The sequence below is a fragment of the Micromesistius poutassou genome (assembly GCF_964030765.1).
Source record: "Micromesistius poutassou genome assembly, chromosome: 4".
NCBI lineage: Eukaryota > Metazoa > Chordata > Actinopteri > Gadiformes > Gadidae > Micromesistius > Micromesistius poutassou.
Window position 1 is genome coordinate 13436948 of NC_140274.1, and position 26500 is coordinate 13463447.

General features: G+C 49.4%; 1 protein-coding gene across 1 annotated transcript in view; it reads right to left on the bottom strand.

Annotated features, from left to right (window-relative positions):
- Positions 1-1115: 1115 nt before the first annotated feature.
- The window catches only part of clpb (ClpB family mitochondrial disaggregase), a 29347-nt gene continuing 3962 nt past the window's right edge, over positions 1116-26500 (bottom strand). The window contains exons 4-16 of the mRNA XM_084466907.1: positions 22095-22198; positions 20100-20228; positions 14950-15047; positions 12170-12284; positions 7650-7727; positions 6269-6324; positions 5668-5712; positions 5243-5404; positions 4237-4393; positions 3965-4038; positions 3723-3842; positions 2376-2480; positions 1116-1718 (exon numbers count right to left, since the gene is read on the bottom strand). Of these exons, the coding sequence (XP_084323033.1) occupies positions 1521-1718; positions 2376-2480; positions 3723-3842; positions 3965-4038; positions 4237-4393; positions 5243-5404; positions 5668-5712; positions 6269-6324; positions 7650-7727; positions 12170-12284; positions 14950-15047; positions 20100-20228; positions 22095-22198 (1441 nt within the window). The 3' untranslated portion in view covers positions 1116-1520. The remainder of the gene's footprint in view (positions 1719-2375; positions 2481-3722; positions 3843-3964; positions 4039-4236; positions 4394-5242; positions 5405-5667; positions 5713-6268; positions 6325-7649; positions 7728-12169; positions 12285-14949; positions 15048-20099; positions 20229-22094; positions 22199-26500) is intronic.

The following is a 26500-nucleotide window of genomic DNA, read 5'->3' on the forward strand; positions in this document are numbered from 1 at the left end:
CACACACACACACACACACGACACCCGGTGACACACTGGGATTCCAGAGAAATTCCTCTGTCATGTAGCCTCACTGGGTAGACAAGCGTTATTGTTGTCGCGTTCCCACCCAGGAGCTTGCGTCCCCGCCTCCCAGACGCACATACACAAACAAGCGGCCCCATCCATCCTTTCATCCATCACCCGACGTGTCCGTCAGTCCATCCATCCATCAGCTGTGGCAGGGCGACAGCACCAGAACAAGAGGCGGCGGGCTCACCAGGAGTGACTTTATTTACACACTTGGTTGTCCGGATACAAGCAGGGTATCGCGCGCCCCGCCAGGCCCGCCGTTCTCGCCACTATTCGGTGGACTTTAAGGACGATGATGATGATGGAGGTAATCATGGTCAAATATTTATTCATGGTCTTAGTGTCTTTACATTTCTCCCAGTGTCTTTGATCTATTTGCCCCGCAAAAGACAGGACGAGACGCAAAGCAGCAACATACGTTTTGACAAAAGCATTGACAATGGAAAAGCGATTCACAGGGCAGTGATGTTAGTCCAACATTCAACACTTAAACACAGACTTATAGTTTTTCTTGCAACGTTTAAACAAACAAACACAATCACCATGCTCCTAACTACATTCATGTTATTCTCAAATGAGACAAATGTGCAAAATCATGAAGACATTTCTAAATCTAACATGGCTAGCAATAATTCAAGATTATATTACTCAAGAATAAATAAATAGAAGGAATGATATATTTCTCTGAGTACATGCTGTTAGCATTGGTTTTCTTCAACCAATGACGTTGAAGGTATACAAATGCTACTATTATTGTTACTTACAATAAACCTTTAAATACTCATGGAACATTCTTCATATTGTATTGATATTTCTATATTGACTTCATTAACTTTGGCTTAACCTTGTGATTCACCTCCTACACAAAATACATTGTTCATTGATGGCTATAACATGAAAAAATACAACAAACTATAACCTATGCACATGTAATGCTCTTATCAAAAATATCAGCGCATACCAAAATCAACATTTGAGATGTATGCAACGAGTCACTGAATGATTCCACTCACCCACATTGTTCACTGAATGATTCCACTCACCCACATTGTTTCAAACGGAGTGACTTTGGGATTGTGTGTGTCTATTTAAAATGCAAGATCAGCCTGTGATAGAGCAACCCCTTATCCGCACCCATCTGCCTTGTCATGTAACACGTAATGTATCTGCAGGTGTGGCATAGCCACAGGAACACAAAGCACTTATGGACACTAATGGTGCGTTGTCCGTCCTGCAGGTGTGGATAGGGAAAAACAGAGACAGAGAGAGCGCTGGTAGGAGAGAGAGAGAGGGGTGCTTTTATTGGTTACTTCTTCTAAAGCCACTCTATCCATTTCCTCCTTTAGATATCACGATAAGATGAAGAAGATTATAGTTATGATGATGATGGGTGTGTGTGTGTGTGTGTGTGTGTGTGTGTGTGTGTGTGTGTGTGTGTGTGTGTGGTCCTAGTGCTCAGGGCTGAGCGGGGGTCGTATGTCCAGGGTTCTGGTGGAGCTGTCCTCTCCCACCACCTCCAGACGCAGGCTGGGCGGGTGCGGCTCCTCCTGACCGTCTGATTGGACGATCAGCCGCAGGGTGCAGCCCTTCGGCAGCAGCTCCTGCTCATACGCAGCGGCTAATTGGTTAACCACCCGCCGCTCCACCTGGAGGCGATGGAGGAGAACTGAGTGAGGCAGGACGTTGTGTTTGTATGAGTTAATGGATTGGCTGTCTAGAACAATCTCTTGTTGTTAACGGGTCAGTACACGCCCAAAACACTTTTGTTCAGTAGTAAACACTTCCGTTTGGGCCTCACAAAGAAGAACATTTCTTTGTCATTTCAGATTAAAATGTATAAAGTTGTCGAACGGGGGAAATTCTTAGTAAGATATCAGAAGTCTGCCACCTCCGGCTACAAACGCAATGCTTTCCACAGAGTCTTCTATTGGCTGCGCTCCCTAGCTGGAGGGAATGGGACTTGGATTTGACAACGCTCATCACACAGGCTCCTGTAGAACCTAACGTGTGGGTTTTTGAAACTCATAGACGGAAGATCTCATGCAACAGCAGGGGTTTACTTACCCCTGAAAATGAAATAAAGAAGTTATACGTTTAAGTCTACAAAATTACCACGGTAGGGCCTTAGCACGACGTATGTGTCTGCGTATTTAAAACGGTTACGGTCCCAAGAACCGCTACTAATGAAATCTTTACTCTATTGCAACTTGATACAGCAATTAAGCCAAACCGAAGTAGTAAAAGTCTGCCCCGGTGCCTTTGTGAATGGCTCCCGGTCGGCAGTGCGTGTGTGGGCCAGGTACCTCGTGTTTGATGGAGCGGGCCCCGTAGTGCATGTTGTAGCCCCCGGCCAGCAGGTCCAGGACGGGATGGTCCCACTGCAGAGTGATGCCGTGCCGCTGCTTTGCCTAGCGAGGAAACGCATGGACACCGGAGGGCTCAATGAGAGCAGAGATGTGCGTTTGTGTGCGAATGTGTCTGTGAATGAGGTATGCATGTTAGAGCACGTGAATGTGTGTGACGGTGTGTGTCACACAACAGCACACGGAGGACGGCGTCAGGCAGCATGTCTGGCTGCGCTAACCAACAGCAGCCGTAATGAGTTTTAATGAAACTCCAGTCAATAGTAGTGATCAGAGACGCTAATTCAGCCACCGCTGTTCACACTCGGCGCAATAAATAAGATGTCAATTATTACCGGCGCCATGGAAACACTAATAACGCACTAATATGAGTAAGAGGTGTGATCAGGACCATTATCAGTTTTTACTCATTTAATCCACGCGTGCAGAAACCTAAATGGATAATGAATGGTGATATTCGATTTCAACACTAACATAATAACGCTAATAGAATCACAGCGTAAAATCCGTCCCCGTTGAAGCCACTGCTGCTGTGTTGAACGCTTCACTCCACGGCACCGCGGTATACAATTACACAAATAAAAGACACGCAATATCATTATAGGACAAGGGCATTCCTGAACGCGTGCCATGCGCTATTCCTGCCTGTGTGTGCACGTGCGCCTGGTTCTGAACCCGTTGGCTGGGGAGGGCAGCGTTGGGACGGTGTGCCGACGCCAGCCGTAATATTAAGAATGAAATATTGATGAGGGCTTCACATGTTAAACACAGTAATCCCGTTATAGTGAGTTGCATTGGCACACGGTATCGATCCGGCGCGCCGCTTGGTCAGACAATGGTGGTGGAGAGAGCTGAGAATCCTCCGGGGTTAAGTGTTCCTTGCCCACACTTGCTGGGGGGGGGGGGAGGGGGGAGGGGGGAGGGGAAAGGGGGAGAGGGGGACTTTCGGGAGCTGCATCAAATTTATGTAATGGACCATTACATAAATTTACCATTTCACCATTACTAATGGTGTAGTGGCCTGTGTGATGTATAGTGCCTTTATTCACACACACACACACACACACACACACACACACACACACAAACGAACAAACTCACAAATAGACACGTCCACTTTCAGTGCTTTAACACAATCTCCGAGGCCTGTGTCCAAGCAGTCCAAAAGCCCTCCCGTCCGTCAGACCCCTCCACTACAGGCGTCCTACTAAGGACCTTATATGTTGAGTGCAGACCCAATCGGCCCCACCGCCACCTCGGACCTGACCTCCAGTGTTTCCAGCTTACCTTTTTGGCCCAGAACTGCAGCTCCTTGCTGACCAGCTGCAGAAGCTCAGAGTGACAGAAGGGCAGGAAGTAGACGATCTCATTGATCCTCCCCAGAAACTCGTCCCTTCGGAAATGGGCCTGGACCGGAACCAGAGCATTACAGGCAATTAGAGCGATTAAGAGAAAACGACAATAAATCAACCAGGGGAAATCTTTTTCTCCATCTCATGTAAAAGACAAAGTAGGTGTCGCGCTCTTACTTTCAGAATGGGCCGGATCACAGAGTCCTTAAACTGTCGGGAGATCTTGATGTCATCGATCTTCTGGACATCATCTGGTAACACACTGTTCGGTTTATTTCTTTTCACCAGGATTCTTGTGCATAGCATGATTATTATTTCATAAGAACAGGACTCAACACTGAGAATAATGCGATGTACGACATTGGAATTTTTTGTAGGCATGACAAAAGGAAGGATGTGTGTGTGTGTGCGTGCGTGCGTGCCTGTGTGTGCGTGCGTTCATCTCTCACCCAGATTGTCGGCCAGCTTCCTGCGGCTGAGCTTCTCCGCTTCCTGCCGCAGCTGCACACCGTGCGCACCGATCTCGTCGCTCGCCACATTGGAGGTCATGATGAAGATGGCGTCCTTACACTCAATGGTCTTCCCCTTGCCGTCCGTCAGACGGCCCTGAGAGGGGGGGCAAAGAAGACGGGAGGAGGAAGAGACGAGACATGGTGGTGGGATGGAAAGACGACACAAATGAACGAAATCATGTGTCGGGTGCGGGATCGTCCAGTGCTTTCTGCGCCTTCATTTAGATGCTTTGAAATGTTTTAATGCAACCTTTCATTCATATTTTGTTTTGTTTATATTCCTGGATTTTGTCTAGTGAAGTATCTAGTTTGAGGATCTAGAAAATCGCTATGCAGGTGTAGTGGATGCAGGTGTGGAGGATGACACTGACACCACATCATCCCTAAGATGCAGTGGTTGCTCCAATCTCTCTCTCTCTCTCTCTCTCTCTCGCTTGTTTGCAATGTTTCCTAACACTGTGAAGTAGGGCTCTGTTTGAAAAGCTAATAGCAGAGGATGCTGGAATTCATACTCCATGACAGAACCCCCTTCTGCTGCCATCAGTCATTTATTATCTGCATACATATACTTGATAATATCACATTTCCCCTCCCACTCCGCTCTGCTGAAGTTTTAGAAACAGGACGTCATGCTGCACAGAGTCAGATGCATTTCTGAAACGAATCAAGCATGCAAATAATGAGCCTTTTGGTATTTTGGGGGGTGAATATGAATTTCTGGAGTGTGTGAGTGTAATCTGCTACATACTATGTTACCACTTGTAATGTCTCTCTCTCTCTCTCTCTCTCTCTCTCTCTCTCTCTCTCTCTCTCTCTCTCTCTCTCTCTCTCTCTCTCTCTCTCTCTCTCTCTCTCTCTCTCTCTCTCTCTTCCCTAAGAAGCCTAAGAGTTCTGAAGCTCTCGTCCCTCTCCTTCCTCAGGTGGGTCGTTCTGACGCTCTCACCTCGTCAAAGAGCTGTAACATGATGGTGAGCACGTCGGGGTGGGCCTTGTCCACCTCGTCGAACAGGACCACGGCGTTGGGGTAGGCCTTCAGCTGCTTGGTGAGCTGCCCGCCCTCCTCGTGGCCCACGTAGCCGGGGGGGGAGCCGATGAACTTGGCCACCTGCGGGGACGACGACGGCGACAGCAGCAAATGAAGAGCGTCGACAGAGGGTAGCGTTATCACACTGTTTTTGGTCAAACACACGCATGGGAGTCGAGGGCCTGATTTGACTTGGATCGATTTACAAAGCACCTCTGAAGTGAACAACGTGCTGCAGAACGAGGAATGTTAAGGCAGCACATGGTGGTGTCCCAATTATGACAGTGAGGAGACGGCGCCTTGGCCGGGGTGTGCATCAGAGGGGAAGAGCAGAGGCCGCTCACCTCGTGTTTCTCCTGGAACTCGGACATGTCCATGCGGATGAACCCCTGGTTCCAGAGGAGGAGAGAATCACTTAACATCACATGCAATTTGCAATGGCGTTGAGATTGTACTGGCTACCGTATTGTCACAAAACATAGGCATTGGATTCTATCTTCCACGGTTCACATTGGCTAGAGGAAGAACATCACTTTAGTTGACGTGCAGCCCCAATGCTGTCATTATTGGAATGCCATGTTCCAACATGACCTCAAAGTTAACGGGATTTAGACTTCGACACTGTATTAAATCTTGTCATTATTTTTAAATCCATGCATAATTAGACAGAGGAGACACCAGGAAACCAACCACTTTTCATTAAACGTTAACTTTAATGTGTGCTTTGGTGTCATTTGATTTTATTAAGAGTGGCCACCCGAACAGAATTCAGCTGCGGCAGCGCTCTATGCTAATTACTGCCGAGCGGACGGCTTTTGGCAGCTTCTCGGCTGTCAGGGCTCACTCCCACCTGTATTTTGATACGCTGCAAGCGGATGACTAGCAGTGTGCGCGGTGTGTGTGTGTCGCGGTGTGTGTGTGTGTGAGTGTTGTGAGGGAACGTACCTTTTTGATATCCTTGTGCATGTAACGAGCCACCTGTTTGGCCAACTCCGTCTTTCCTGCATATAAATCAACGCACAGCGACGATGAGACAAGAAGGCAGGTAATGGTTTAATATCGGGAGCATTAAAAAAAGATTTGGGGTAAAAGCGCAGCACTTTGTGGTTATAATATCTAAATGTAAAAACTCGGAAGGGGAGGGGCGCGTTACAATAACAGCAGGCGAGAATCCCCATGGGTCAACCGTGAAAAACAAAGCAGAATTAATTTTTTTTCATTAAAAAAAGGAGAGACAGACAATAGTTCTCCTCTTCCTAAGTGCTGGCCTAAATCCCGGCATTCCTCTCTGCGGAGCTCTCATTCTTCTTGCCTCTCTCCGCAAACACACATTATATTTGTCAGTAAAATATTCTGCATATAAATGCTCATATAAGATATTGATGTTGTGTGTTTGGTATGCATATGGGTATGGTGAAAGTATACATGTTGGTGGTGGTGGTGGTGGTGTGGGTATGTGTGTGTGTGTGTGTGTGTGTGTGTGTGTGTGTGTGTGTGTGTGTGTGTGTGTGTGTGTGTGTGTGTGTGTGGAGGGGGGGGGGGAGGGGGGGATTGTTGCGTTTAATATTGATGTCTCCTGGCCACTGTCTGTCGCTGAAGGCAACAGAGAATATGAACACCATCCTTCCTTCATCCATCTCTCCGGCCTGTCATTTCTTCCAGGCTCCCCCCCCCGCCCCTCTCTCTCTCTCTGTCTCTCTCTTTCTCACTCTGTCAGTCTCTCTCCTCCTCTTTCGCATCTCTCGGGCCTGTCATTCCTCCAAGGCTCTCTTCTCCTGCTCTCTTTTCCATTTCTCTCAGGCTCTTTCGCCTTCCTCTCCTCCAATCATATTCCTCTTCATGATTCTTTCCCTCCATCACCAACCCTCTTTTGCTCCCTCTTGCGTTGCACATCGTAAGCCGGCTCCCCTGACCTCCTGTAAGCCGCTCACAGTTTAGAGGGAGCTAGACTGATATTATCACAATGGGTGGTCATCGCTGGCCACTTTCACAATAGAATTATAGTATTCACGAATGGCACGTTGTTTCTCACCGTCTGGATGTGACCTGTTTATTATAAACAAACCATTAGCAGTGGTTATGAGTGGCTACAGGCCATCTCCTCGACGGATGAACACATGTGCTGAGCTCATCAAAGTCCAATGTTTCCAAAAGAGAGACTGAAATCGGACGGATCTTGGCAGGGTGTGTGTGGTTGGATGGCTCTGTGTGTTCTTGTTAATACATCAAACGTTGAACATCGAAGTGTTTGGTTTCCCTTCGTCCGCTAAACGGTGGGACAGCGGGAAGGTGGGAAGGCCGGTGGGAGAGGGAAGGAAAAACCTACCGATTCCAGAGGAGCCGAGGAAGAGGAAGACCAGGGGGTGCTCCTCGTCATACCAACCGTTCTCCTTCCTCCTGATGGCTGGGTCCACAACCACAACACAACAACAACAACAACAACAACAACAGGGACACAAGCACATGTTGAGTCATTTGCACACGGTGACATTGTTTGTGTGTTTTTGTTTTTCTAACACAAAAGATTTCCAGCAAGACTAACTCGCCCCCAAAAAACGGGGAGGGGTGGGGGGGCAGCAATAGAACCTATGATGAAAGAGGGAGCGTAAGGAAGAGGAGAGGGTCAGAGACATCTGGTTGAAGAGGGAGGGAGGGAGGGAGGGAGGCAGAGAGGGAATTAGAAAGAGAGATGAGACCTCTAGGTTGCCTTCCACTGATGCTCCCCCGCCCCCCCCCCCCCCCGCCCATCCCCTCCCAGCCCCCTCCTCAGTCAGTGGGGCCATTAGCCAGCGGTAATTGTGTTAGCCTTGCTGGCGCGGCCATGCCTAAATCAGTTTAGCATGGATCCCAGCCTCTCGCACACACGCCTGCTTAAAGAGTGCCTACCCAACCCTGCCATCACCTCAGCAACCACACACACACACACACACACACACACACACACACACACACACACACACACACACACACACACACACACACACACACACACACACACACACACACACACACATAGGGGGGAGTGGTGGAAAAGTGCATGTGTAACTGTGGTTTCAGCAGCTAGAGAGGTAGAGAACCATTCATACCTGAGCCGGTTGAAGCCATGGGACCCAGACTCGGTGAAATCGGTTGGGGAACATGTTGTTTAGGGCGGGGTTCCGCACTAAACAACCCGGAAGCAGATTGGTCCTTTACCAGTTACAATATCGACCTTATGGCTACGGTTGTCCCAGGCCTCGGAGCCAAAAGGCTCCCAGAAGTCGGTCACAGACACCAGCCTGCCTGCCTCTGAACATCCACGAACCACGACCTAACCCCTACAAGACCTCTAACACAGAATTAACCACCGGATGACCAAAGAAACATTGAGTCATTGGGTAGGGCTTCCGAGTAGGGCTGAACCCTGAAGAGCACAGGGAATCTGTGAGAGGTGAACATCAAACAAGTGCCTAACTACCAATGGACGTTAACGACCAGAGGAAATGTCAGGCGGTCTGGGAGTCATGCAGAGGCGGAGGAGATGGGAGGGAGGGAGGGAGAGAGGGAGGGAGGGGGAGAGATGGGATGAGATGGAGGGATGAGACAACGGATAAGAGCTGGGAGGAGAGGAGGAATGGAGCGAGGAGACAAGAGATGAGCAATGATCGAGGGAGGTGGAAGGAGATAATGATGGGAGAGGAAGGAGCAAGTGGGAGGAGGGGGGTGGGGGGGAGGGGGGGGTTGTGGGGTGGGGGTGGGGGGGGGGCGTCACGGAGATAAGGAGGGAATGAGCGGACGGACGGAGAGAACCAGATGAAGAGATACGGGAGAGATCAGGAGATGGGAAGGAAGAGAGCAAGAGGAGAGCAGATATCAGGAGCAGAGAGCGAGAGAGAGGAACAGAGAATTAAGGGAGAGGAAGAGGGAGACAATGAGTGTGTCAGAGATGGCCATTAAGATGAAAAGTGACAAGAGGGGCTCCAAAGCTGGGACTGCCTTATCAATGGCTGTGTGAATGACAGCATAACCTTCTGGGTGTGTGTGTGTGTGTGTGTGTGTGTGTGTGTGTGTGTATATGTGTGTGTATATGTGTGTGTGTGTGTGTGTGTGTGTGTGTGTGTGTGTGTGTGTGTGTGTGTGTGTGTGTGTGTGTGTGTGTGTTTTGGTTGACTGAGACTGACTTTGACAGAAGGGCGCATTGACATTTCTCAAAGGACCCAACAACGAAAGGAAGGAGACAGAAATCAAAGCTCTCTCCCGTGCAAACACACATGACCACGTGCACGCTTGCTTGCTCACACTCACACACACACACACACACACACACACACACACACACACACACACAGCAGTGTGTATTGGGAAGGTCTGGTTGGCTCTAACATGATTACAGAGGGATCATTCTCCTCAATATCTCTTAGCCCTGAGAGCTAAACCTGGATCAATCTAGCCTCCTTCCTGTGTGCTGTGTGTGTAGCCACTGTGTGTGTAGCCACTGTGTGTGTAGCCACTGTGTGTAGTAGCCACTGTGTGTAGTAGCCACTGTGTGTAGTAGCCACTGTGTGTCTTGCTACGGCCATTAGTGTGTAGTGGCGTGTCTGGTGGCTTGTGTGTGTCTTGCTGCAGGCCGGTAGTTTGTCATGAGGAACGGGCTGGAAGCTGGCCCCTGGAAGACGTGGTGACACATCCACACAGAAAATATAGACACAACCAAACCCAAAAGGACTACAATGCACGCTGAACTCAATCAGCCATGGGTTTCCAACTACGCACGACAGAAGTTTTTTTGCGAGAGCAGTTTTTTCGCAATTTGAACGTAATAATGACGAGAGTTTAAAAAAAATAGTCAACGTTACGAAGACCACAGCCGAGGTCTAAGACACGGTGTAGTTTGTGTGAAGGTGAAAGCGACCATACAGGTGTTGAGACGTACGGCTGCAAAAGACGGCAGGGCGCACGACGAGGGAGTCGTCATAATGGGATGATGAGTGTCTTTGTAAACACACGGATCGTCCTTCTCCGCCACCCCGCCACTGCCCATCATCCCCCCCCCCCCACCCACCCACCCACTGACCCCGTGTCCCGTGTCTGATAAATTTGACCTATTATTTCTCAGGGATCAATAAGGTGCTCCTTTATTGCTGCCGCGACGTCTTCCATGGCTTTCAGGACAATTTGCCATGACAACAATAACCGTTCATCATGGAGGCGACGGCGACGGCCTACAAGCCTACGCTGGCGCGCCGTAGTGGCCGGCGCGGACTACAAATCCCAGGAGCCGCCGCCGCCGACCCACCGCTTGGGGGTATGTATTCGGAACAGGACTTTCTAAAGGGCCTGGGTCTCAGCGATAAGAGATAAATAGCACGCAGTAAAACAGTAGATTGTTGTAGATTGTTTTCACTGTTCATTATTCCAGGTAACCTACTATATGTGTTTTAGCAAGGCCTGGCTAATATAGGGGTTCTCTCCGCGAGGCGCGGATCGATATGGAGACGGCCAGTGTAATATCAGCACTTTACGGCCCGCCGTGGTATTGTGCTCTAACTCATCGCCTCTCCGTCTCCACCTGCATCGCAGCCCCCTGCCCGCCCCCACTACCTGTTCCTCCCTTATGTCTGCTCTCTCTCGCCCTCATCCCAAAACCGCCTCCCTCTCTTCTCGCCCGTCCCTTTGTTTCTCCTAGTACTCATCGTCGGAGTGGGCGTTTGACGAAGAGGGAGGAGAAAGACAGAAGGGTATAAGGGAGACAGGAGGGTGGGAGAGAGGGAGAGAGAGAGAGAGAGAGAGAGAGAGAGAGAGAGAGAGAGAGAGAAAAGAGAGTGTGTGTGTTGCTGGGGTCTGGAATATGTCTCTCCTCTCTAATCAAGTTAACTGGCGGCTCCAAGCCTGGCCTCTCCAGCTGGTATACGACCACACGCGCAAGCAAGCAAGCAAGCACACACACACACACACACACACACACACACACACACACACACACACACACACACACACACACACACACACACACACACACACACACACACACACACACACACACCACCTGTGTATGCCTGATGGACATCTCATTCATCATAATTAGCCAATTACAGCCTGCACCAGCCTGGCTGAACCCGCCTACTGCCATGGAGAATGGGAGAGTGAGACGTGGAGAAAGAGAGAGATGTAGAGAGAGAGAGAGAGAGATGGAGAGAGAGAGAGAGAGAGATGGAGAGAGAGAGAGAGAGAGAGAGAGAGAGAGAGAGAGAGATGTGGAGAGAGTGAGATGTGGAGAGAGTGAGAGATGGAGAGAGAGAGAGAGATTTGTAGAGAGAGAGATGTAGAGAGATGTAGAGAGAGAGAAAGAGAAAGCGAGAAAGAGGGTAATAAGTGCTAGAATGGGGGAAATAAAAACTGGTAGAGGAGATAGAGAACACAGTAGAAGGAGAGGGAGGGAGGGCTAAGGGGACTTCTAAAACTAAGTTTCACTGTGTGGCTAAATCTGGGTCTTCTCCTGTTCATTTGGTGGGTATGTGGGTCTGTGTGTGTGTCGTGTTGTCTTGCACTGAGAATGTGCCAGCACACACACACACACAATTGCGTGTGTGGCATAAAGCCTAGTGTATATATATATATATATATATATATATATATGCAAAAGTCATTTGTAAAGTGCTGTGTTGTTGTTTACAGTATGTGTGTCAGGTATGAGTGTTCTTTACCTTTGAGTCAGACATAACGGTGTGTGTGTGTGTGTGTGTGTGTGTGTGTGTGTGTGTGTGTGTGTGTGTGTGTGTGTGTGTGTGTGTGTGTGTGTGTGTGTGTGTGTGTGTGTGTGTGTGTGTGTGTGTGCGCGTGTGTGTGTGTGTGTGTGCACATGTGTACCTGAGGCCACAGTATTGATGGCTCCCTCCTGTCCAATGATGTGCTCCTTCAGCCTCCTCTCCAGAGGGAACCGCCTCCTCTCGTCCGCCTCACTCCTCGCCTTCACCTCCAGGAACTGGAGAGAGAGAGAGAGAGAGAGAGAGAGAGAGAGAGAGAGAGAGAGAGAGAGAGAGAGAGATAGAGAGAGAGAGAGATTCATATTCATATTCACCCCCCAAAATACCAAAAGGCTCATTATTTGCATGCTTGATTCGTTTCAGAAATGCATCTGACTCTGTGCAGCATGACGTCCTGTTTCTAAAACTTCAGCAGAGCGGAGTGGGAGGGGAAATGTGATATTATCAAGCATATGTATGCAGATAATAAATGACTGATGGCAGCAGAAGGGGGTTCTGTCATGGAGTATGAATTCCAGCATCCTCTGCTATTAGCTTTTCAAACAGAGCCCTACTTCACAGTGTTAGGAAACATTGCAAACAAGCGAGAACTGCACACCAGCTGATATTGTAGTCCAGCATTTATTTAATCCCTATGTAAACGAATTAGCCAGCCCTTTTGAATGATCGACTAGCCTGCCTTGACTAATGTTGGGAAAAAGAGATGCCTTTTGTAACACTGATGATTTATTGATCTCATTCCCCATTGCAAAAGTGCTGCAGCCCCATTGGGAGGAGTTTGCACCATTTAATGCAACAAGCATATCTAACATCTCATCGGTGCTGGAAAGTTACAATTGGTATGGCCTCTTAAAGTAACACTAGTAATACTAATAATCTATGCTAAGCATGTTCGGCTACGGCCTTGTTTGTTTCTTATTCACTTTCCAGCCGAAACAAAAAAAAAACGTGGGAAGTCCTTTCGACATCTTCATCAACCTCCTCCAACCTCCTCCCTGACCCTGCAGCAATCTGCCTCCCATCTCCGTCTTTCTCTTTCCTCTCTTTTAAAACACTCCTCTCCTTATCTCTTTGTCTCCCCTTCTACCACACCCATCATTTCCCCCCTCACTCCCACTCTCTTTTACTCCCTTCCTCTTCTTTAGACATTACTCTCGCTCTCCCCTCCTCTCCCTTTTGTATCTCTCTTTTGCTAAACAATTTTCTTTCTCACTCTCCCAATTCGGTGCATGCTTGCTCTCTCTCTCTTCTCCTCTTGCCCCAACTCTCTCAACTGTCCTTTTCGTTCTCTCCCCCTCTAGCTCTCTCCCTCTCTCTCTCTCTCTCTCTCTCTCTCTCTGCTCATCTCAACTCTCCTCTCCCTTTCCCCTCAGTCTCTCTCTCCCCCTCTCTCTCATCCCTCTCCTCTCCCTCTTTCACTCTTTCTCTCCCTCTCCTTTCTCCTGCGTCTCTCTCCACTCTCCCTCTCCACTCTGCTCTGTCTCTCTCCCATTCATCTTCTCCTGTTATTGTCCCTGCAGCAGCGGCCGGCTGTTTATTCTCTCTCTCCATCTTGCTTAGCTCTGCTCCGCTGTCAGGCAGGTGGATGAAGCAGAGACACACTTACCCGGCCTGAGGAGATCCGTCTGTGAGCTTCGGAGTGACGTGACGTGCGCACGCGTGTGTCTGACGTGTGTGTGTGTGTGTCTGACGTGTGTGTGTGTGTGTCTGACGTGTGTGTGTGTGTGTGTGTGCTTGTTGTTCCAATTCTTTGCTTCCCCAGTTTGTTCCCATTTATTCTGGCCACAACAACCCATAGCCATTGAACGGCAATGAGCATTAGCCCTGACTGAATGACATCGTAGAAAACCATGCGACGATAATAGATTTACTTCAGGATGGATGCGGGTTTGTTTTTTTATATGTATCTTATGCTAATGTTAATATTTGTGGTGGCTTTAAATCTATATCTTTTCTGGGTTATACAAACTGAATTAACAGCAAAGTGTATGGCACGTAGGTCATTCAATGTTTATTTTCCAGAACGTTTGAAATAATAAGTACTATTAAAATACCATATTGAAGAACATCAGAATTAATCGCGAGGCAAAGCCATATTAAACCCAAAACAGAAAGTGTTATGAATATAAATGAGCTTTGAAGACTAGAATAACAATGTTCTGATCGCACTCTATATTCATGCCTTGTCCTCATGGCTTCACATTTCTAAAAGCGTGAAACTATAGTGCGGGGTCACTATTCAAGCGTTTCATCAAAGACAAATTCCCCTAGCGTGACGAGACCGACCGGTGCACAGGAGGCTGGCCCTGCGTGCTTCATTGGCCGTTACTTGCCGTTTTTTTGTTTTTCAATTGACATGTTGTTGGTGGTAATGTGGGCGTTATGTGGCCTTATCCGAGAGGCCCTGACTTTTGTTTTAACCCCAGTTAACCCCCTGCCGTCCTGGGCCCAGCGTCCGCCCCTCTGCTGCTCAATAGCACCTGCCACTCAGCCGGCCCAGTAACACAGACCACCTGAGGGGACGTCACACTGGGAGAGTTTGTGTGTGTGTCTGTGTGTGTGTGTGTGTGTGTGTGTCTGTGTGTGTGTGTGTGTGTGTGTGTGTGTGTGTGTGTGTCTGTGTGTGTGTGTGTGTGTGTGTGTGTGTGTGTGTGTGTGTGTGTGTGTGTGTGAGCAAGTAGGATCAGCATACAGATGTAACTGAGCTCATTTGCTGTGTCATTAGGTCCGGTTGACAAATGCTTCAAATCTGCACCAACGCATGGATAAGATAGGGATGAGTGGGTGTGTGTGTGTGTGTGTGTGTGTGTGTGTGTGTGTGTGTGTGTGTGTGTGTGTGTGTGTGTGTGTGTGTGTGTGTGTGTGTGTGTGTGTGTGTCGTACCTTGCCCTCCCACTCCTGCAGGACTTTGTGCAGCTCTCCCTCCTTGGCGTAGGAGCGCGGAGCATGTCCCAAACCGTTGCTCTGGAGGGGGTTGGCACCTGCATGGATGGAAACACACACACACACACATTACATACTTCACAAACAGTTCACACACAACATAGTACTTTTCTTGCTTTCCCTTGTTTCCCCATTTCGTTTTGGTTGCACCAATAAAAGAGTGAATGCGCACTAAAGGAAGTGCACCGCTGTTGCCGTTATATTCCTGACGCTATGTCCCCCTCTGTTTCTCAGCCTTCCCCACATTATCCATGTGATTGGCGCCAGCGGAGCCCCATGCAGCGGCCCGGTGGGTGGGAGGGGGGGCGGGACGTCGATCAGGTGAGGGGTGAAAGGTCCCCCAGTCACTCTGACCGCTTTGGCCCTAGAATGGCCAGGCAGTGGGGGGTTGGGGGGGGGGGGGGTCCCCATATCTGCAACATGTGCCGACCCTTACACACTTCTCTCTGACCCCCCTCCTACATCCGCATCTACGCCCCCCCCTGACTCTCCATACACCCCACGAGGTAGGGGGCACGGCTGCACATAAAACACACACTTCTGCACAGTGGGGAGGGGTTAAAGACGTCAATATAAGCCGACCAAACCGGTGGATCCGTTACAGAACGTGAATTGACGTTCTTTGACGGGTCCGAGGGGGTCAATAAGACGCAGCGGGCGCCAGGCGCGTGGAGTTCCATTGCGTCTGTGATTTTGTGTGTGCTTGGAGTGTGTGTATGTGTGTGTGTGTGTGTGTGTCAGGGCCGTGGTAGGGTTGTCAGTGGCGGTGCTTAGCAGTGCCTTCTGCCCTGACCCGGGGCAGGCCGTCCTAACCCTGATGGCCTCCCGGACACACGTGCCTACACACAGAACTCAAGCCTTTCTATCCGGCTGAAGGCTGAAGACGTTGATCCCCTCCGACGAGTGACACGCTATTAAAAGTGACGTAGGTAGGAATTGTATTGATGATTAAATGATTGTTAACAATCGCACTAGGCAGAATGCTGAGTGGATATCTGTGAACAACCGATCAATGACGGCAGATGTACAGAGGCATACATACTGTCGTGTAGATTGTTTTCTCTGTTGTAATATGGAGGCTAAACTCACATGTATGTGAGTTTGTACATGAATATGAGGCTTTAAACCAGTTCCACTTCAAAAACTTTTTCCACAGTGGCAGCAATGTTATTTGGTCACCATGAGATGCATTCTCAACCTCAGTATATACTGTATATTTGAAGTCATACACTGTCCGAGAGACTTTGGTCTGCCTTCAGAGCGGGCGATCCATACCAGGTGGGGGGTTCCAATTCTGGCAACAGTGCTGCAGTTCAGAGTAATAATCACTGTGTTGATTATTGATACGCACCTAAATGTTGTCCAGCTCTCAGAGCCATTGATCCACACAACAATACACACACCGCCTGAACATCAAGTGAAAAATGCAATAAACCAACACGCGCACTGACACACACACACACACACACACACACACACACACACACACACACACACACACACACACACACACACACACACACACACACACACACACACACACACCTTGGACATAATAAATAGCATCATTTAGGGCTTTAATATCGGGCCAGCCCTCTGGGCCAGAGCACTTTATAACAGGATCAACACTAACGACACTTAGCTCCTCTGTTGCTTCGTCTTTACTCTCTCTCTCTCTCTCCCACACAACCACACACACACACACACACACTGACCTAGCACCACCCACACACACACACACACACACAGCCTTGCACACAGATGATCCTATCATTAGCAGTTCTTTAGTTATGCCTATTAGGCCCCTCCTACGCTCTCCTCCCCTCCGCTCAACGGCCGGGAGGGAACCCCTGCCGCTCTTGTGTGTGTGTGTGTGTGTGTGTGTGTGTGTGTGTGTGTGTGTGTGTGTGTGTGTGTGTGTGTGTGTGTGTGTGTGTGTGTGTCTTTTTGTAGTGTGTGTGTCCTTCCGCCTCCTATCCAGCCCCCACGCCTGCGGTCAAGGGCCCGCTGTAGGGCCTGAGCAGTGAGCAGTGGGACTCCCCATGCAGGCTTAGGGACCGTGGGCAGGGAGGGGTGCCTGAGGGCGGGCCAGGAGAATGGTGATGGATGGAGGGTCCGGGCCCGGGGCACGCTCAGGCCAAGAGAGCACAGCCGACGCTGCTCGTATGACACTCAAGCACACACACACAGGGGAAATAAGCGGGTATAGGACGCGTGCACACACACTCACACACATACAGGCCCGACCCAGTTAGATCTTTAAAACCTTCTTACATGCATACGTTCACATACACAACTAGGTCTCCACACACACACACACACACACACACACATTAACTCACACACACACGTCCTAAAGGTATGGTAGTTTATTATCTTTGTCTTGTGTGATGGAGGGCCGTGCAGGAAAGATGGATCACACACACAGAGGAGCGAGGGAGAGATATGAACGACAGGATGAGCAGAGACGAGGAACAGACCCCAAAACATTGTACATACAATTTCTGTGTTCCATTATCTCTGAAATATAAGTCAGGCCACTAGCTGTGTGTGTGCGTGTCTCTGTGTGTGTGTGTGTGTGTGTGTGTGTGTGTGTGTGTGTGTGTGTGTGTGTGTGTGTGTGTGTGTGTGTGTGTGTGTGTGTGTGTGACGGAGTGAGTACATGATATCACAGTTCTGTCGTTATTGGTCTTGATGCTGGCGCCTTCCAGACGGCCGGCAACGAGGAGTCTGTTTTTTTTTTTTAATAGGATTTGCCTAAAACAAATGTCCCCGTCTTTGTGAAGTTTCTTACCTTTTTAATACAAAAAATGCATCTGTGGGATGTTTGATTAGGTTAGCAGGGCGGAGTGGGAGGGGGGGGGGGGATTGCTTAGTTATGCAAAGTGCTCAGATAGATGTGGCGGTGGGGCGAGATGGAGAGACGGAGGTTTTGGACAGTGGGCACACCATCCATCATAAACTAAATGGAGAATGGACCGCATTTGAATAACGCTTCTCTGGCCGCTATGAGGCCTGGCGCTTTAACGGGTGAAGCCTCACTTTAGAGTCGCCCATGCACTCACACATTTAAACACACACACACACACACACACACACACACACACACGTGAGTGGCTGTGTTTAAGCCTGGCAATGCAGTAACCAGCAGCTTGTCTCTTAGGTGTCTACAACCTACAACACTTTGCTTTGTTAAACCTACTGAGGTCCTGTGTGTGCGCGTGTGTCTGTTGGACGTTGAGATACAATCTCAAGGCCCATTAAAGCAGTGATTCTCTACTGGTGGGTCGTGACCTATAAGTGGGCAGTGAGGTCATTTTTGAGTGGGTCACAGAACAGACCTTAATCTTTACAATGAAGCCCAGGAATTAAATAATGTGTCAATGGTAATCCATGCTTCAAGGGCTTACTATTTAATTGAGTTTTGTGCAAATGATCGCAGCTTTTCGTTGGCTCAATGTTTTAACGGTAAGTGGAGGCACTGTTGATGGGGTATTATTGTTGGTTATCGGTAACATCTTTTTTACTTTCGGGTTGTGACTTAATGACTAATGACTCATGTGGGTCCTGAGGCTAGACCGGTTGACAACCAACGCTGTAAAGGGTGCATATCTTCAAGTACCAGAGCCCTGGGAGAGAGGTCAGGACTGTACAGGCACTGCACACAACCCTTTCTGGAGACGCCCAGACAATTCCCAACAAGCATCTTGGATTCAAATTCTAGTCGATTCGGGCAGCTTATATAAGAGCTTTCTGCAGTAGTAACGTAGATGTAAAAACCTAAGCGCACACACACACACACACACACACACACACACACACACACACACACACACACACACACACACACACACACACACACACACACACACACACACACACACACACACACACACACACACACACCCACCCACCCACCCTGTGGTTTCACCCCCAGGGCGTGTTTGGTGCTGTGGTCACAGTTCAACAAGGACGGCCTTGTTTAGGAGCTGTTCGCCTGGAAACAGAGAGGGGGGGGGGGGCAGCCCCCAGGGCCTGTGTGTGTTTGTGTGTGTGAGTGAGAGAGGGCGAGAGAGAGAGAGAGGGGGCAATATGATGGTGAATCGAGGACAGGTGCGGGTGCGGTGATCAATTTCTAATGCTTGTTATATTACTTGGGGTGGGGGGGAGGGGTTCCGCTTTTAAAAGGCAACATTGCCTACAGCTGGATATTCCAATGAGAAATAACATTAATCTGGATAACAAACGGATTACGAGCGTTATTGAATAGTTATTACTTTTCCTCATACAAAGCTGCATATCTGCATATTGTGACTCATTTACGCAGAACTGCACTTGGTATTTAGTCTCATCCATGTATAATGAATGTAAGATTGTGATATTTGGGTTGGGTTTTAACCCTTACTATACCCTTAATTAATCATTTGTTTTAAGGAAACTGCTTGTATTTGAAAACACCCAATGTTAATTGTTAGTAATTTGACCTCATTCTATTTATCAATTAATATTGTAGCTTATCTTCATGTTAGCAATTTTAGCATAGATTTACTAGCAAAAACCACAATGCCAAATGTGAAAAATCTGTATTGTATGCATGCGTCAAACAGCAATCTAAGCATGCCTTTTTAATATTTAATTTTGATTTGAAGCCTGCACATGTTTACATTTTACTTTGATATCACTCAGAGAAATATGCAGTACTTCGATCATTGATTTGTTTTATGATCCAAATTAAGCCACCCAAGTGCTATGTTTGAAACAGCAAACTAGTCTAATTCAACCAGGACAGAAACAAATCTCGCCTATTAACCTCGGGCCTCAAAAGACTCATGCCATCATTGTGTGTGTAATGGTCATTCTTATGTACTTCATTCTATGTGGTCCCTTTGCTGTGTTGACAACCCACAGCAGTGCTATAAAATGCAACCACTGTTTAATTATTCAAATTGTGTGTGTGTGAAATGTGAAATGGCAGCCTGTCCCCATTTAATAATCTGGGTATTCAAAAAAAACAACACACCAACAGAACTAATATAGCGGTCGGGATTAGCAAAGTGTTTGTGGTGGTGATGGAGGGCGGGGGGACCTACCAGCCTCCAGCAGCATGGAGGTGGTGCGCAGGTCGTCGGCCAGGGTGGCGTAGTGGAGGGCCGTGCAGCCCCGGAACCCAGCTCTGCTGCTCAGCCTGCTGCTGAACTCATCCTCCCTGGACACCAGCACTGGGGAGGGGGGGAGGGAGGGAGGGGGAGAGAGAGAGAGGGACAGAGAGAGAGAGGGAGAGAGGGTCAGAGAGAGAGAGAGAGAGGGACGGAGGGAGGGAGAGAGACAGAGAGAGAGAGAGCGAGAGCGAGAGAGAGAGAGAGAGAGAGAGAGAGAGACAGGGAGAATGGGAGAGAGACAGAGACAGAGACAGAGAGAGAGAGAGAATAATGAGGAATTAGGGAGGGAAGTGAGGCAGACAGTGTAAGAATGACAGACAGGATAATGTGAAAAGAAGGCAAAGAAGGAAACAGGAGGGAGGAGGAGAAGAAGGGAGGAGCAGCAGAACACAAAACAATAAGAAAAGTTGTATTCCATCCTCTGTAATGCATGCATATATTCACCAAAAAACACTTTGCAATTGCTCTTATATCTATTGTTTGTGCCCGACCAAATGAGAAAATGAGTCCCAGGCAGCAGCATAAACCATAAATCCAAAAGTAAGAGAAAAACAAACGTTGATATCAGAGCCTCAGCCTAATGTTGCGTTCACATTGGATGGGAGCGGCTCTCTCTCGGAGACTCATTTCACCTCAGAGGAAGCGCTCACTGCCCTCTCCGCCCTGTCCAGGGGTGGCCAAGCGTCCAGGTTCACGTCCCCCTGGCCTAGTGTTATGCTCACCAACCGACCAGCATCAGGCCAGACGAGCACTGATGACATCACAGACGAAGCCATTAGCTCTCAGACCACTTGAACCACATTGTAGTCCTGCCATCTCCTGACTACTCCCTCCTTCTACTCTGAATCCCTCTCCCCCCCACCCCCCTGCCCCTCTTGTCTTCTTCAAATCTTTCCCCCAGACAACATCCACCTACTCTTCCTCTCATAAAGTCCTCTGATTCCATCTAGCCCCCCCCCCCCCCCCTTTATAAACGTCATACCTCCCCTCATTCACAGCCCCTCACTTCACTTCTCCCCTACTGCCCCCCCCCCTCCCTCTCCCTACTGGGGTGTCCTCTGTGCTCTGCATCCTTCTCTCCTTCCCTTCCTCAACCCCTTTTCCCTCACTTCTCTTCTCCGCCTTCCCTTCATCAGTCTTCCCCTTTCTCTATCCACCCCCACCCTCTCCACACACACACACACACACACACACACACACACACACACACACACAACCCCCCCTTTCCCCACCGAATTCTCTTTCTCTGGCAGTCTTCCTCTGCTGTGTGTGTGTGTGTGTGTGTGTGTGTGTGTGTGTGTGTGTGTGTGTGTGTGTGTGTGTGTGTGTGTGTGTGTGTGTGTGACTCTGCTGTCTGGGCGGGATAATCATAGCTAACCCAATAAAGCGTCTCACAGACCCCTCCAGCCCATCCATCAGCGTGCGTCTGGGAAATGCTTCCCCACGCCGCGGCGGCCCCACGCGGACCCAAACCTGACAGCCATATAAATGTCTGCAATATACATAACCCATATAAATATGTCTGCAGAAACACAATGAGGGGGGTTTGGATGTGTGTGTGTGTGCGTGTGCGTGTGCGTGTGCGTACGCGCTTTTGTTTGTATTTGCGACTGTGTCTATGTACATGCGCGGGCGTGTGTGTGTGTGTGTGTGTGTGTCGAAGCACGGACGGGAAAAAAAGACACAAATAAAAGATACACCATGCATCACAAAATAAATAAAATAATATGGAAGAAATGAAACATGTACATATATGCTAATGTTTATGCAAATGTTAATGCCTCATAACAGGTTTTTTTTTTGCTGCAGTTAGGATTCATATGCGTAATATAACAACCCTGAGAATTGCAGGCGCTTGAAGACACGCACACGCACATGCGCACACGCACACACACACACACGCACACACGCACAGAGGGGGCTTACCTTCTAGTGAGTGGATGCCTTTCTCCCGTGATGTGTCGTAAACATTGTTGAAATCGTCTCCAGCATTGGGGTCAGCCCCAGCGTCCAGCAGGACCTTCACAACACTGGAAAACACACACACACACACACACACACACACCAGCATCTAGTCAATATCTTAGGCTCATAGGCTCACATATTATGGCACAGAATACCCCCTACACACAGAACCCCTGCAAGGCCAGGGAGTGAGCATATGATTTGAGTCCAATGAAAATGCATTCTTTCGCAAAAAAGCACTGCCATTCTTCCACAACAGTCACTGATATGGCATCCTCAGTTACCACGGCTACCGTACCTACCCTGCACCCACCCGTGTGCGTGTGTGTGTGTGTGTGTGTGTGTGTGTGTGTGTGTGTCCATTCAGCAAGATGTGCATATGTGTGTGTACATTGATAGTACAAGGGTCTGGCTCATTTCCGGCACAATGGGTGGCTGGGTCTGGTCTGGTATGGTGGCTGGTGTGTGTGTGTGTGTGCGTGCGTGCATGCTTGCTTGTGTGTGTTTTGGTGTGCCTGTGTGTAGTCTTCACTGGAGCGCACCGCACCATCCTGTTAAACAAACACCAAAAACCTCGGCAACACCAGTCACTGTGACCCTAACGGACAATCCAGGTGCGCACACACACACACACACACACATGCACACACACTTAGCCTTACCACCCTGAACGTGAGCTATGACTTTGACTTTAACCCTGAATGCCCCACCCAGTAACAATGAATGCCAATTCCACATTGGAGAAGCCAATGTTAATCTAAGAAATGTAAACTGCTCCGCCATATAGCTACTTGTACCCACAACTGGTCAAGCTATTCCAAAAGCCAATTCCACTACTACTGCTCTGTTTCAACAATGTTCAAATGGCATACACAGCTAAGAATTTGGTTCTTTGCAGATGTAGGCTGTATTGCATATACAGCCTTGCATGTACTGCATATGACATATGACAGAAGCATGTTTTTTTTACACTGTAGCCTTCGTTTCCTTATGTATATGTCATTGATTGTTGTGTGGGCAGACATGGAGCGGGTTTGAGAGGGGCGGGTCCTTCTTTTGTTACTGTATTGTATTTTAGTATCAGTATTGAGGGGGGGCCGGACTGACCCTTGCAAGCACTTGTACAAACAGGCAATTGTGCATCTCACACACACACACACACACACACACACACACACACACACACACACACACACACACACACACACACACACACACACACACACACACACACACACACACACACACACACACAGCTGGGCAGTAGGGTGAGAAGAGAGGAGGTGGGCCTGAAAGGGGTTAACGGCGTCGGAAAAGGTAAACAGAGCGGGATAAAGAGAGGAAAGATATGTTGTGGGGGAGGAGGGGGGGAGCAAGAGGAGAGGAGGGGGGGGGGAGGGGGGGAGAGATGATGAAAAGACAGTTGGGCAGAAGAAAAGATGAAAGGAAGGAGGATTTAATTATCAAGGAGCCTCCAAAGGCTGATGAGCTTGTGTGAGCAGTTTATCGTTGTTGCTAATCGACTGATGATCGAGTGGCTAACTTTGTTTAGGGAGCTGCGGCACTCATTGAAGGCTAACCCGTAACAATGTTAACGGTTGGACTAGAGGACTTGGCACAAACTTTACTTACTTTAATCAGTGGCTGAGAGAAAGTCAAACACGGAGTGGGCAAACACACTCACAGAAATGGGCTTCTCACAAAGCAGTTTGAACTGCAACTCAACTGAAGCAATGATAAATGTGTTGAATTTTTTTTCTGTGCACGCTTCCTTTCGCTCGGATGAAGAAAACAACAATAAGGAGTGAACAACCACAAAAATTAATGATTTAAGTGTACAAAAGTGAAATGCAGGGTTCGTAATACGCCTTTAATGTGGGCTGGTACTTGGATACGAAACGACCTGCTCATGGAAACACAGAAGTGTCAATGGCCCATACTAAGGTTTCTGATGCATCGTCTGACGTCCAACCAAAACACCTCGCTGTCCCTGCACCTGCCCAAACCCATTTCCTCTGACGACTGACGAGCCCCCTGTCCCTGGGGACAGCTGACCGGCTGCTTAAACAGGTGCAGGGCAGCGCAGCAGCATGAGTGACCCCTCCAGGTTAGAGCACAGCGGATGAGCCGGCCAGTGTCCAGCCGCTTGATGCCGGTGTTAGATTCCCGGGGCCTGCCCTGGAGGGAGAGCAGGAAGCAGACACTTCCGCTTGCCCTCTGCAGGACAGGTCAGACACCAGAGCTGAGCTGACCAACCGTGTCCCGCCAGCACCTGGCCCCAGACGCCAGCCCCCCACTTGACCCCAACTCACCTGCAGCCGGGGAGCGGGGGGGGACCAGTGGCTCAACAGCTGGACATTCATCGATCCATCCACCCAGTGATTCATTCACACACAGCGGGGGGGATTAGTGTGGCGATACAAGCGTCAGATGACCACACACACACACACACACACACACACACACACACACACACACACACCACTAATGGTCCTGCGATGAATAAAGTAAGACTATATCTTACTCCCGGTTTTGAGTCCCATATTAAACGTGGCTGGTGTCAATGTTAATTACTGTGTGTAAGCGCGCTGAAGTACTACTCAGCAGGGACGTATGGAACAGGGCTCTCTCTCTCAGAGAGCCCTGACGCCAGCAGGAACCCTTAATCACCGCCTCACGGCCGCATTGGTGATGAATGATAGGACTCCTTCAACCCTTCATCCCAGATCATCCAGGCCTCCCTGGCCTGCCATAATCCCTACTCCACCTCGCCGTATTAGAAATAAAACTCACGTTCCTCTCTCTCTCTCTCTCTCTCTCTCTCTCTCTCTCTCTCTCTCTCTCTCTCTCTCTCTCTCTCTCTCTCTCTCTCTCTCTCTCTCTCTCTCTCTCTCTCTCTCTCTCTCTCTCTCTCTCTCTCTCTCTCTCTCTCCTCAGACGGAGGGGGGGGGGTGGGGGGGGCTTGGCCCAGCGTTCGGAACGGTCAACAGGCGTTCCGCTCGGTCGGGTGTTCTTTTGTGCACGCGAATGAAAAGCAGGGGGCAGAGGAGGCCGAGGGGCAGGGATGGAGACGGCCATTGTGGGGTTAGAGAGTGCAAACAGCGAGAGGCCGGGCCCCCCCCCACCGTGCATCCCGCGTCGTTTGACTTGGCATCAAAGCTAAGCAAACACGACCCCGTCCCTCTCCGCCCGAGCACCCATGGGTGCCCCGCCCTTCTGCTACTCCGGCCCCCCCACCCCCGTCCCCCCGGATCCCGTCGGCGCTCTGTCCGCCGAAGGCCGGACCGCCCAGCCTCTCGTGATTGTCTCGTTTTAACGCTAAAATATAAAGAAGGTGATTCTTTAAGTTGACAAAGTGCCCCCTCTCATTCACAGAGGAGGAGAAGAAAAAATCCGCTCACAGGCTCAGAAAAGTTAAGATGCATTTCGTATCGAACGAAAGCCGAGGAGAGATCTCACGCTTTCATATACTGCGTGCGACTGCTGATCTTTCCCCGGGTATTCCTATTTCCCCGTAGAGATCATTTAGCTCCCCTGGTGAGGTGCGGCGTGTTGGGCATTCAACAGGGCGTCCCCCTCATCACCTGAATCTCCGCGGGGGGGGGGGGGCCCGAGCGCGAGCCACCGCTGTGGAGGACTAGCGGTACTTCATCAGTGGCGGGGTCGTCGCAGACTCTCAGCCCCCCCCCCCCCCCGCGGCGGGAGAGAGACGCCGCGTTCCTGAGTAACGATCCCGCAGCTTTTCACTTAACGGCGGCGAGTAAAGGCGTGAAGTAAGCAGCAGCTGCCGTGGAGTTATGATTTTTTTCGTTGGGGGGGGGGGAGGGTGGCTTGATGTGTGTGTGTGTGCACGCCGTTGCCACGGGACCTGCTGGATGATGGAGGTTTGCGTGCAGAGAGGGCAATGGCTGGGAGTGTGTGAGAGAGAGAGAGAGAGTAGGGAGAGAGGAGAGAGAGAAAGGTAGTGAGGGAGAGAGGAATAGATAGGGATATAGAGAGAATGGGGGAGAGAGGTAAAGAGAGAGGGAAAGAGAGAGAGAGAGAGAAAAAGATAAGCGAGAAAGAAATAGACAGGGAGACAAAGACAAAATGGGGGGAAAGACAAAGAGAGGGGGAGAGAGAAAGAGAGAGTAATGTGTGTGTGTGTGTGTGTGTGTGTGTGTGTGTGTGTGTGTGTGTGTGTGTGTGTGTGTGTGTGTGTGTGTGTGTGTGTGTGTGTGTGTGTGTGTGTGTGTTGTCTTTCCTGAAGTGGTGAGGGCTCACTTGGGGCTTGGAGGATGGGATGAGACACTGAGGATTGTCACCAGCTGGCTGAGTTATAGCACTCATAATACACACATACCCACACTGGAACACCCTACGCACGC